Raw genomic sequence first — 13669 nt, forward strand, 5'->3', positions numbered from 1 at the left:
ATAATATAAAGACTATTTATGTAAGGTAATTCTTTTGATAAATATCCATTTTTTTAGGTTGATTTGGAGACGGTTAAGTCTTTTGTTGCGATTAAGTCTCGATTAAACTTTCTGTTTGAAGCTTATTTCTTCATCTCTTTTATATATTCTTCTTCATACTAAATGTACTTTCTGGTGGCATGTTTAATGTTTGCAAATTTTTTTAAAAAATACCTAAAATGCTCTTACCCTAAATCGACACGTGGCAAAGAAATCCCTATGAAAATCTCATAGTAAAATGATTGGGGGGGGGGTATTTTTCTGTCTCCTTTGCACCTGTATCGCAATGTGGACGGGCGTCAGTTTCATCTTCGTTTCATGTACTTAATATGCCTCTCGGATGAAATAAATCGGAACACACACACACACACACACACACACACACACACACACACACACACACACACACACACACACACACACACACACACACACACACACACACACACACACACACACACACACACACACACACACACACACACACACACACACACACACACACACACACACACACACATATATATATATATATGTCTCAGTGTCTATGGCTGCTATTGATTAATAATTATTATGGCTGCTATTTAATAGATTTAATACAATTTATAAAATGAAAACTACAACTTTTATTTTTACAATTATATAATGTTTGAAAATTTACCATAGGGCAAACTGTAACAAAATCTTGAGGCGAGTTGTAACATATTATAAATTGGGAGATTTATGTTTGAATTATCTCTATTTTATATATCAAAGATCAAATTTCTAAGGGTGTAGTAGAAATTCATTTAATAAACAAAATTATAAAAACTCGCATTTAAAAAAAAATTTATATCATTTACCCAAAATGTAAAGAAGCATTTGGAAAGAATATTATGACATACTTAATAAGAAATGAACCCAAGAAGAAAGGATTAGGAAAAAGAGGAAAAAGTTAAAAGAAAAAAAAATCAAAAGAAAATAAGTTAAAAAGAAGACTTTCAATTAACATTCAAATTTTTTTTAAAAAAATTTGTTTTATATACAGAGATGGGTACAGTAATTCCGATGGTATATAATTTCATAGCATACTAGCAGCACCCGCACAGCGTTGCCCGTGGCATAACATCCAAGAGGAAAGATTAGCTTTAAATTTATGTCTAGATTCCACCCGATATGACATAAGCCTGGCATGCAACATCAAACAAAAATAAAAATATATTTAGAAATCATCAAAAATAAATACAAAATAATTTTTTATTGCACACATTCAGAAATATTTAGACTATTAAAAAGGTAAAAATATGGTATGTTCATAGACAAAACAATCACTAAAAATATAGAATAGAAAAGCAGTTTTAAAATTTAAAAATATAAGAATAAGTCACTGTACCCACCGCTTCACACTTGTTTATCAACTCTGTATGATCTGATATGAAAATAAAATTCAGATTGCTTCATAATATTTATTTGTAAACTGTATTGGCTATATTTCCTCCTGGGGCCAAGACAAAAAGATTTCGCAGTTTGAGGTTTTCGCGTATGCGCGGATAAGTGGAAAGCATAGATACTGCTGTTTTATCATGCGCGAATCATAGTAAGAAAATAATTAAAATCGCAATTATAAAACTTATTTTATTTTGATATAACTTCAATATACTAAAACCTTTCGCAATAAATGCCTTAGAAAATGGTACAAATACTTCCAATATCAGTTAAGTATTTCTCTTTCAAACATACAGATGCTTTCGGGAGACTTCATTTTATACTATGCAGACAGGCTACGTAATTTTGAGCGACTGTTATTTGACATTGACAGTGCATGGATGGAGGCCCTTCAGTCCTCTTTTGCACCCCACTGGGGATGGGAGACCCAGAATATTTAATGCATGCCAAGCCTTCTTGTACGGCGATTTTTTTTTTTTTTTTTTTGGCGAAATTCGGGTTTCAAACTAGAATTTTCCGATTCTGAGGCAAAGATATAAATAACAGACCACTACGGCTCACAAATCTGATGTACTGAAATGGGTGCGAAATTTAATTCGCACAAATGAGGTTACAAAATGTGTGCAATAGAAAGTACTCTATCATTCTCCCGCAATTGTGATGCAGGCTGACTTTCAGGTAGATTAGCTAAGTAATTTTACCCTCATTTTGCTATAGACTACTCATTTATTACTATTATACCAAGTGGTAATAATTACCAATTGCGTTATGTATTCTAATTAATAAAAAGAAGTGTAACGTAGAAATAATTTTGAATATTGTTTTTATTATTACAATGGCTATGCAAGTTGTAACAGCCGTCAAATTTTGAAAAAATATTTCTTGTGTTAAAATCATCAAAATTTTGGATGATTTTTTATTCATTTTATGAATGAATAGTTAGGCTATAAAAATATTTATAATCAAAAAACGCAAGTACATAAAAAAAATATATATATGAGCATTTTTAACAAAAAGCGTCACAACTAGCCCCGGCTCCCTTACTTTTCTCTCTTTTAAATTTTATTAATTATTATATCATTAATAAAATTTCTATTAATAATATAATAGATATTATTAATAGAAATTTAATAATAAAATATATATTAATATATATTAATAATATATATTTTAAGTAATATTCATTACTTAAAATATAATAATTATTATATTTTAAGTAATGAATATTCTATTTAAATTTCCCTCAACATTTTAATCATTGCTTTAAAAATCAAAATTTAAAAATGAAATCCTAACACTTTTCAACTTTAAAAAAGCAAGAAATATTTGAAGCGAATATTACAATAAAGTTAGCATTCAGATAAAATTCAATTGAGAAAAAGCGAGATACCATAAGTTTTAAACAGGTTCTTTTTCAAAATTATTCCTTTATTATTTTTTTCTATGTTTTATATTATAAAAATTGCGCCAGCATGGCGATGTCACAAATCACGATGATAGTTTCAATTTAACAAAAATGTGTTCTCAGAATTTTCCTAAATCGCACCATTGCTATTTAGTTGGTTCAAATTATGTGGCGGGCCTTGACAATCACTTAGAAAAGTTCGGAGACCCTGGCGTAGGGGCTTCTGGGATCCGCGAGTGCTGCCGGGATTGCGTCACTCTTCGGGAAGACCATGCGGAGAACAGCGGCGCTGATTTTCGGGCTCCTGGTGCTTAATTTCTGCCACGGAATCCGAAAAACAATCGAACCTACCAATCCCATTGAAGACGTCGATGCGAGGCGATTAGAGGAGCTCATCGAACAAGAGGAATTTCTGGCCGTCCTGTTCTGTAAGTTTCATCACACTTCCGTTGTTTCTTTTGCTACTCTGCACGGGTATTTTGGTCGCGAGTGAACTGTTCCACTAGCGGACGACGCGTGGATCTCCGGTTCTATTTTAGAAACTCCTGCAAATGGAGAAGTTTTGTTCTCAGAAAAAGTAGCAGAAGCTAACGTTCCATCCACTTTACTGAATAAAATGTTTGATATGTAAATGCATTTACATCGTATAGCTTAAGGTAATATTGTTCTGTAGATGGAAGGCAGAGGGCAGCACTGTTTCTCTTGTGTATTACAAAAATAGCTACAATGGCCACAGAAATGTAAACGTTTAGGATTACTTTATGATATGCATTTAAATTAACAAATAAAAATGCTTTTTAAAAAACTTCTTTGTTGAAAATATAAGAAAATTATTCCAAGTGGAATGTAACAAAAGACAGCAGAAGAAGTTTCTGACTTAGCCTTGATCTAAATACATACCTCAGAAATGTTCTCCGAATTCTTTCTATATTTTGAGACGTGAATCACTGAAATATTTCTTTTAAAAATGCATAAACGAGATGCTATTTCTATATAAAATATTTGATCATTTATAAACTGAGCCTTTTTCTTCTAATCATAGCCTTTTATGTCAAGAAGTGGTTTCACTCATTAATTTTTTCAAAAAATGGAAGAAAAAAAAAAGGATTCGGAATAGAAATTTATAGTAAAGTCGTTTCTTTTCTTTGAAAATAAGAAATTAATTATTTCGTTTAATCATTATTTGACTTTAAAATAACGATTAGAGTGAATAATTTCTTTGTACGAATTGCATTCAATTCAGTTTTTAATTCTGCTTTATTTTAATTTATTTGGATTAATTTTCTGTTTACGATTGTGGTAGCAGTGGTTATATTCTGTTCTATAGGGAACCATTCAACTTAGAGCTATTTTAAAAAGGAATTATTGATGACATTAAATATAATCACATACATAGTTAAAGTAACTTCAAAGGAAATTTGTTGATCACTTTAGTTTCTCGAAGTGCTTTTCGTTGAAGATTCCATACACTCTTATTTTAATTTCTCAGAAGTGATTGTTACATGAAAGTAATATTTATCTACATAATTTATGAAATTAACTTTCTCTATCAAATGAATTTGATCTTTATGGTGTACTTTTAAGAATTTGATTATTTAAATTTTTTTTATTTAAATTTTGATTATTTAAATTTTGATTAAAATTTAAAAGCAAAATATTGTTTTTCTTTCTGTCTCTTCCACAGATTAACAAGAATATTTCATTGTTTGACTCATTTTGTTGCTTGAACCAAATGAACCAAATCCGTCATTATTCGAATACTTTTTATTGTTATTTTAACTGTTTTAGCGAATACAATAAAAAAAAATTTATTTGATATGCTACTGTTAGATGTTCGTGAAAAATTCTTCTGAGTGCTCCCCCATGCTTGCAAAGCCAATTTTTTTCAACTTTGTAATTACATCTATTGTGATTTAGCTCATTATAAACGAATAACTAATTCATTTTTGATGATTATACTCATTTAATTCATTTAGAATTAAAGCAACGTTATAAAATTCAGCTTGTAAGTTTGCATTTCAAACTTTCAATAAAAGGGACAATCTCAAGACCGATGCAATCTATGCATCTTCTACTTCCAGAATTTGGAATAGGTTCTCAAATGTCGCATGTTATGCCCATCACGTGAGTGCGAATTTCCTCTGCAAAGGGTTTCAATGAAATTGAAAATAACTGCTAATCGGAATCAGTTGCAAATGACAATTCAGAAAAAAGGGAAGAGAGTTTCGACTTCTGTCTTGTGAACCAATACTTTCTTTGCTGGACATTTCAACTAGTTGGTATCATATATTTTATTAAATATATGATACCAACTAGTTGAAATGTCCAGCATGCTTGAACATATTTTTATTTTTAAAAATTTCGAAGCTGTTATTTTAAATGCATTCATATGCAAAAAGGATCTTTCCTGACGGAAATATCGGTCGAATCTGGAAAACTGTTTAGGTGGCATTTTCATATAACCGAAGAATTATTTTGGTTATGTGGTTTTTGATTATTTTATATGAAATGTGCATGAAACTGCATTTGCAGTTTGGATAATAAATAAGATATGAAATAAAATTTATACCCTCTATGAAAATTGAAACTCTTATATTTTTGAAGATTAATTACTTCCTAGTTAAGGTACCATTTTTAAAAATTTATTTTTCTTTCTGTTTATCATCTAATTATAGTATTTATTATTCCAAATTTTGTTTTTGATTCTGTGTATAAATATGGCTGTTATTTTTCTTTTTGTTAAGCTTAATCGTTTAGCTTTTTCTTGCTCAAATTTATCTTTATTGTTACTATAATTTTACGTACGTTTTTTACTTAAACATAACTTTCTTAATATTTATATGAGATATTTTATTAATATATTTTTCAATATTTATTCATGTGCTAGATCTTTGAAAGTTTGCATTCGTGCATGTTTTCGATGGCAGTATACTATTTAGTATATTTTTCAATGAATCATTTAATTCTGATTCCTTTGATTGTTGTTTTGGAAAAAAATAAATTGATTTGAAGATTTTATAATGTTTATAATAATGAATTATAAATTAAAGATTTAAAAGAAAGTAACAGTTAAAATGAAAAGATGCTACTTTTTAATATAGTTATAAAAGTGCATTTTTAAAAACAATTTTTAAAAATTAAATTTGAGAATATATTTTATTCCAAACAAATCATTTGGGCTTGTTCCTTCACCTTCGTTATAAAATATTTATGGCGATGAAACAAAACGCAAACAATAATGAATGTGACCAAGCTGGTTACCGAAAACTTGTAAGTTTTCATTTTTCTGTTACGTAAAGCTTTCCGTTTGGTTTTCGTCCTCATATATTCCGGGCGACCGTCTTTTCTGCTTAAAGTAGCCAATAATCTTCGCAGTTTGATCAATTTTGTTTCAAGCGAAATAAAAAGAAAGTAAACCAGACGCAAATCGATGATGATTCCTTTTAGTGTGATCAAAAGGTAGACAAATGAAGAATCATTTGGAATATTGCTATAATTACCGAAGAAAAATTTTGCAAAAACTATGTTTTGAGAAAAAATCGTGCACTAAAGATATCGTGCATATTTCTAAATTTTAATTTGATAAACATAAGTGGTATCAAATCTTAGATGTTTTTAAATAATATAAAATGTGAAGAGTAAACAGAATCCTTTTAATTTTTGCATCACAAGTGGTTAAATGAAAGCAACAATCGTTTTAAACTCTTCGTTTAATTGCTTATACACACATTTGCCCTATTTTGTGATATAAAATTTTCTTACTTTATTTATTTTTGAGCTGCGAGTCAACTTATTTATTATTTGAAGAATTCCAGTCAAGTTTTGATTCAAATAAAAACATTCGTTATTTTTTTCTGTATATTAAGACATTTTTTGAAGAAAATTATATTTCATATAACAGTTTTTGATTTAATATAAACTGATCTGTCAAAAACATGCTCCTTCTTTTTCTAAATGAAGAGATGAAATCGCCGTATAAGTGAGCAGAAACAGGAATCACTTTTTTTTATGCTACAGGTTCCCTTAGTAGTACAAAAATAGGAATTTTTATTGGCTGGTCGCTTACGGAACACATCTGCTTGTGAGCGCGTGGAGACTTCAATCCATTGTTCATGGCGCCCACATTATTATATATTATTTGCTGATCAGTTCGTTCGGTTTTACCGGATGTCCACGTGACAGCGCAACAGATTATGATCAGTTTTCCAAAATATCATCACTTTCTCATATTAGAAGGTTACAGAAAGTATTGTAATAGTAAAAAAATTAGAATTTGAGATTTTGACGATTTTAGAACTCCCGGAACAGGGAAAAAAAAACATTTTTAGCATTATTGTTTTTGTCTGTCATAGATAACATAAAAACGCTTTTAGCCGGATGGATAAAATATGGTACACTGTCTTAATACCAAAAGTTGTACATTATTATGAAATTTGTGCAACATTTGTTCGGTTGAAGTTTGTCTGTCTTGCATTTCGAATATAAATTAAAACTATAATTACAAAAAAGAAGAGAGCTAGATAGATAAAATTCGGTACACAGATTTAACATAAATATTATAAATATCCATCACATTACCTCTTGTTGGATTTGAAGCTAATCCGTTGAAGCTAATCCTAAGGTAGACATTCTATCAATATGTATTTTCAGAAACATATAAACGCGATAACTAAAAAACGCATTCAGTTACATGCATAAAACGTGTTATGGAATTTTGCGACATCCGATGTAGGGTTGTTTCAAGTTTTGGTCTCAATCGGTTCGGAAAAACGTGTTCTGAAACACATATTCGATTTTCGGATACTATTCACTGCATACCGAGGATTCATCGCTAAAAAACTCGCTTAAGATCACACGACAGGTTCAATAAAATTGCTAAATTTAAGCCAAAGTTTAATATTACGTAACGATTGTGTGCCAGTGCCGTTCGAGGCGTTCTCTGAAATAACATTTTTTACTAAAGGGTGTGTGAAAAAATTTTGGGGAGACCACCCCCCGCTGGTTTTTAAATAGTTTGCAGAATGCTTCTTTTTCATTACGAACAGCTACTTTGTGAAATAAAAGAAGAAAAAAAAATTCTTCTTATATCTTTGATAAAGGAAAAATATTTTTTTCTTTCGGAGGGGGAGAGGGAGCCAGCAAAAATTTAAAATATAATTATAATTGTAAAATGAAATTCATATTTTCTCTAATTTCTGGTTTTAGATTATTTGAACACTTTGTGTGGGAACAGTACTGCTGGTATGATGAAAGATACAGGAGAGATAAGGGCAACTTCTTCTAAAATGTAAAGTCAGCCACCAAAACTTTACCATAATAATTTTCAATTAGCCACCTTCGGCGACTGGCTATTCTTCCATTATCTATATAGTTCAAATAATTAATAAAAAGAAGTAACATCGGACCACATATGAAATTGTTAATCATATGAATTATATATGAAACTGGTATTGCCCTTCTCTCACCAGCCATCGATTTTCGAAAAAAGTTTCAAAAAAAAATTACTTTACTACCCATTTTTTTTAGGAAAAAGCCTTGACGAAGTTTCTCAATCACAACCAATAAAATATCCAATGTGTCGATTTTGCCGATTTTTATGTCATATGCAAGCTCATGACGCCTAAATGAAGTCATCAAGAATCTTCTACCCTCTTCCATCATTTCATAGTCATAATTTTAAATAGTAGTTTCTTTTTATCTTTATAAGATGTATTTCATCAAAATTAGCTAACATTTCTCTGTTAACGTCACTAACACAGTGGCTTAATATTAATAAGATTCATTTTGCCTGGCCAGTCGATTTTGATAATGGAAAGAAAGCATTATTTTAAATTAAGTTTTCGCAATGGTAGCGCATTCTGATTGATTAGTTATATTTCAAAGTATCTGCATTAACTGCTGATAAAATTTGGTGAAATCGACCGCCTCTTTTAGACTGAAGGCTCTGTATTTTATTAGCAACATTTGTCGGCAGGCAGAGGAACAAGTCGGGCGATCATCGATGGCTTGTCATTACGAAATGACGAATGACTAATTGATGATATGCCATTACATCTTTTGGTGCTAGCATTGATATGAAATAAAAGTTTTCGGAAACAATGCAATGATTGTGGTTGGAGAAACTCTAATGAGGATTTTCTCAATGAAAATGTACAATGAATTAGCCACTGTTCACTTTCTGACAAGAATTGAAAATTCCTAAGGTAGACTGACCATTTATGATGTATTTAGAGATCATGAACTCTCATATGAAATAAAAATTGTCGAAATCAATTCAATGGGTGAGGATAGGGAATTTTGTTGCGTTTCATTCCCCACAAAAAATGCAGGGGACGGTGTTTTTTTCTTTTCTTTTAACTTTTCTCGAAATTGAAGGCAGAAAGAAAGGGAACAGTCTTTGACATTATAAAGATGTTATAAATTTTCAAGTGAAAAATGTGTGAAATTAAACCAGCAATTGGGTCTGAGCGACAGATACATTGTTTTTTCTTATTATTTTAAATGCATCGATAAGCATTCAAAAGTAAGAATTTTCAATCTTAACAATGTTTTTTTTTTTTTTTTTTTTTTTTTTTTTTTTTTTTTTTTAATTTATACATCGATTTTTTGATGACAAATGTTTTTTTACGGTAATGGAAAGTAGGTCTATTAGCATGGAATTTTAAATGACAACAATAAGCTATTTTATCATATTTTATTAGAATTTCTGTCTCTAAATAAATTTTAAAGCCTGAAAAGTCATTAATAAAAACTCTGGCAACAAAATAGCATTTTGAGAATCAAATTATTTAGCAGTAAATCATAATAACGATCATTTTGTAGTGGAATAGCAATGTGGCAATACCTAACACTTAAAATAAGTTGTACCTAAATTTTCGTCAATTTTTGATAGAAACGTAGACGCTTCAGGTTTTTATTTCAAGCCTAAAGAGCCGTTTTCACTTGCTGATTAAATAATCAAATGAATGATCAATTTTAATTATTTTGTAAGTTCACTAAATTCATTTTGATAAATCAGTCCCAACAACATTTTAATCTAGCATTACTAGAAAAATCGTTTTTTAAAGGCTTAAATTATTCCTTAGCTGATTAGGTATTAGTTAAGAGAATAAGTAGGTTAGAAATAAAATCGTATTCTCTTCTGAATATTTTTTGTCACATTTGAATTTATACGTCTGGAAAAGATAAAATATATATATATATATTCTCAAAATAAAAATAAGGCTGCCATTGATATATTGCTGAAAATGACAATAAAAAAAAAGTAAGAAAAGAATTCCAACTTTTCCCGGCAAAATGGGTCAAAATTATTCCAAATTGAAGGAGTTGAATAGATATGGAAGCTTATATCAAATATTCTAAAAAGTACAATTATTTTTTTTACTAAAAAACAGTAAAAAAAAAAAAACCTTTGTACTTTAAAGCAATCTAGCAATATCAGTAAAATAAATTTTGGGTAATAAGGAGCAGATTCTCTTCCTTTTGAATATTCTTTTTCTTCAGATTAATTTATCGCTGTGATCATAATTCAAAACACTTTTACGCAATAACCCCATAGTTTGGAGGAGTAACTGTGAATGTTACTGTAACTAAGACTGGTTAATTAATAAATTAATTTTATGGGGAAAAGGTATTGATATGCACTTAGTATATATATTATTGGTCTATTTTCCATCCCATACAATCTCTAATTTCTTTTTTAAAGACAATGTTTGTAAAATTTGTACCCAATCACCGCCATTGACTCTATTTGAAGAATTTCATGCATGATTACAGAGGCATATCTATATAATTTGGGCCCTAGGAATATCATAATCGTATATCTCTCATTTTTTTTTTTGAAAAACTACAATCTGCCTATTTCAACAATTTATACCATCGAACATTAAAATTAAAATGACAATTCAACTTAGAGAATAATACACAAGGACATTTTGGGCTCATATAATTTAGCCCTCTATGGCGACCAGCTGGTTTGCCAATTCAATTAATTTATTATTTATGTAATCTCAATTAACTTTAATTAAGCTTTTTAAATTTATTTTTAGTATTGGAAACCCTAATTGCCACACAAACCAGTGCAAAAAGGTTATCATGCTATTTCAACTAAATTTTGATGCCTTAAAAAAAATCAAAATCTATTGAATGTTTTGCAGGCGAGGAATTTAATGATTTACACTTAACTATTAAGAAAGAATTGAACGGAATAGTTTTTTAAATATATCAAACTTTAGCTTTTTAAAGATCAAGCAATGATTTGGACGTATCCTCATGCCACCACAGTAGCATGGCTCACAGCAATTTAACGCCGGACAGTACAGCACCGGATCTCAATATAAAGGAATATTAAATGAAATGCTGCTTTAACTTTTACTTAACAGAGGCTTTTGATCAGAAACGAGGTAAAGCTGCTATTTCATAAAATGTTCCACAAATATAACTAAAAAATAAAAAAAAAAATGTAAAATCCTTGTAATCATCTGTAGATAAGAATGTATTGCATGCCAAAAGCTCTTCTAATTAATAAATGACCATGAACTCGTAATAAAAATATGCCCAGAGCACTTGTTCTGCCTGCCTTCCTCTCTGCCTACAAAAATTAATAGAAGTTTTCGTTCAATAGATTAAGCTATGAATTATATAAAAGACCATTTCCTTTAAATTAAAATTCACTTTCTCTAATGCTATTTAACTTTAATTAAAGTCCTTTGAATTTTAATTTAAATGCTTTGTTTTTAAAATAATTTTTTCTTATATTTTGTAAAGTGGTAATGAGTTAAAACTAATGTTTGAATTACTTATAAATAGTTGCTATATAATTGCAAACTAAAACAAATCGTTTTTCATATGTATTGCTTTCTGTTGATGATATTGATTCTGTTTCCCAAGTAAATTTACATTCAAAAGGCATTAGTGGTCCTTGTTCCAAATACTTTTACCATAAAACATCGGAAATAATAAAAATGAATCATCAAAGCCTTGATTTTCATTCACACCAAGATCTTCACACTTGAAACACGTGAAATGTAAATATTTTCTCATATCGCCATATTTTCCCCACAAATTACTTTTTTGACTTAGGCAATTTTAGCTGTAACACGTTTGGAACAATTTTAACAGTTTTATGCACTTCAAAGAAATATTAACTAATATAAATATATTTCTTTTAAATACGTAAAATGTAAAAAAAAAAAAAAAAAAAAGTTTTTCAAATTTCTTATTTTTTTTACTGCATTCAAAAATTATACATTTGCGATTAAACGTACAATACTTTTTGCGATTAAACCCTATATGTAATATAAATTTTGTTTCAATGCAGATTTGACTGGTAGATTTCAATGTTTCAGATACCAAGGAATGCAAAGACTGTCACAAGATCCTTCAAGAACTCGAGAAAATAGACGACGATGCCGAAAACTTTGGAGTTCAGTTCGTTAAAAACGGAGAAAAATTTCTGGCCAAGAAATACGGCGTTTCGGAATTTCCCGCTCTTGTTTATTTTCGAAACAAGCACCCGGCCATCTACGATGGTGAGTTTATATTTTTCAACTAAATTCGCTCAGTTTTCTTTCTTTTTTTCATGACTCAGTTTTACTTTCTCGTTTGCGAGAAAGAAAAAAAAAAATGCTGCAATGGTCAAAGAATTCGAACTCAAAATTTGACGAATTTCAGCTTTTTAGACCTTACTTAATTCGAGAAACACCGAGTTCCGGCTGTTCGAATGTAAGTTAACTACAAAACGAAGAGAGCCAGACAGACAGAAATACGATGCATCTTCAATAGAGATGCCCATCAAATGTTGTGCAACAACAAGTTGACCGTCCTTTGGTCTATGCTTCCAGAAACATGTAAACGTGCCAAATTCAATGCATCCAGTTGGGTGTGTGATTTTGTGTCAAATGATGGTTTCAGTCCGTCGGTAAAAAACTTGTCTCAAACGCAAATTCGATTTTCGGATACCATTCATCGCATGCCGGGGACCGATCGCCACAGGACTCGGTAAGAATGACATTACAGGTTCAGTAATAATGTCAAATTCATGTCAAAGGCCAGTGTGTCGTATTTTGCCAAAGGTCAGTATTCTGTTGTACGACGAAGTATTCTCTGGAATAGTGCCTTCATTGGAGAGTGTACTGAAAAAATCGGGGAGACAACACTCACCGGTTAACTTTCGAAATGAATTCTAATTGGTTAAATAAAAGTTTGATCTGGAATAATTTTTTTCAATTCTTATTATTTTCTTTTTAAAATTTTTTAAAACTTTTATTGCAGATAGTATTTTTGCTTCAAATTTCGGGAGCTAGGCATGTTATCGAGAAATTTTCGTCACGCTTTATTAAACGGATTTGTTTCATGTTCGAATAGGAGGGAATCGTGACGTGAATATCTTACTCATTTCTTGATGAGCTGTATTTCTAAAATTTCTTACAGATTGGTGTTTCTTTAGAAAACTCGATATTTTAATATTTTCAGAATGTGTTACGCGTTAATCGATTGCATCAAAATGTCTTGCAATTCCATATTAAACAAGGTACTATTAAGAAATGAATCTGGAAAAATAAAATTCATTTTAGATTTTATAATGTTTTTTAAAGATAATTGAAAATGAAACCATTCAAAATATTGAAATCAAATTTTTTTAAGAATTCAATTTTATTAATGCGCTAAAAAGGGAACAGTTTTTGGTAAAATAATGCGCTAAAAGAAATGTATGAAAGATTGAAAGATTGAGGACTATATATATATCTATCTTTGGATAGTTAAAACGTTGAATACCTTGTCACCCACATTTGGATGAAA

The 13669-nt window shown here is 30.0% G+C and overlaps 1 protein-coding gene across 1 annotated transcript in view; it reads left to right on the forward strand.

Moving 5' to 3' along the window:
• Window positions 1-3126: 3126 nt before the first annotated feature.
• Window positions 3127-13669, forward strand: part of LOC129989201 (uncharacterized) — an 80195-nt gene continuing 69652 nt past the window's right edge. The window contains exons 1-2 of the mRNA XM_056097616.1: window positions 3127-3297; window positions 12217-12399. Of these exons, the coding sequence (XP_055953591.1) occupies window positions 3141-3297; window positions 12217-12399 (340 nt within the window). The 5' untranslated portion in view covers window positions 3127-3140. The remainder of the gene's footprint in view (window positions 3298-12216; window positions 12400-13669) is intronic.

The sequence above is a fragment of the Argiope bruennichi genome, chromosome 1, assembly GCF_947563725.1.
Source record: "Argiope bruennichi chromosome 1, qqArgBrue1.1, whole genome shotgun sequence".
Lineage (NCBI taxonomy): Eukaryota > Metazoa > Arthropoda > Arachnida > Araneae > Araneidae > Argiope > Argiope bruennichi.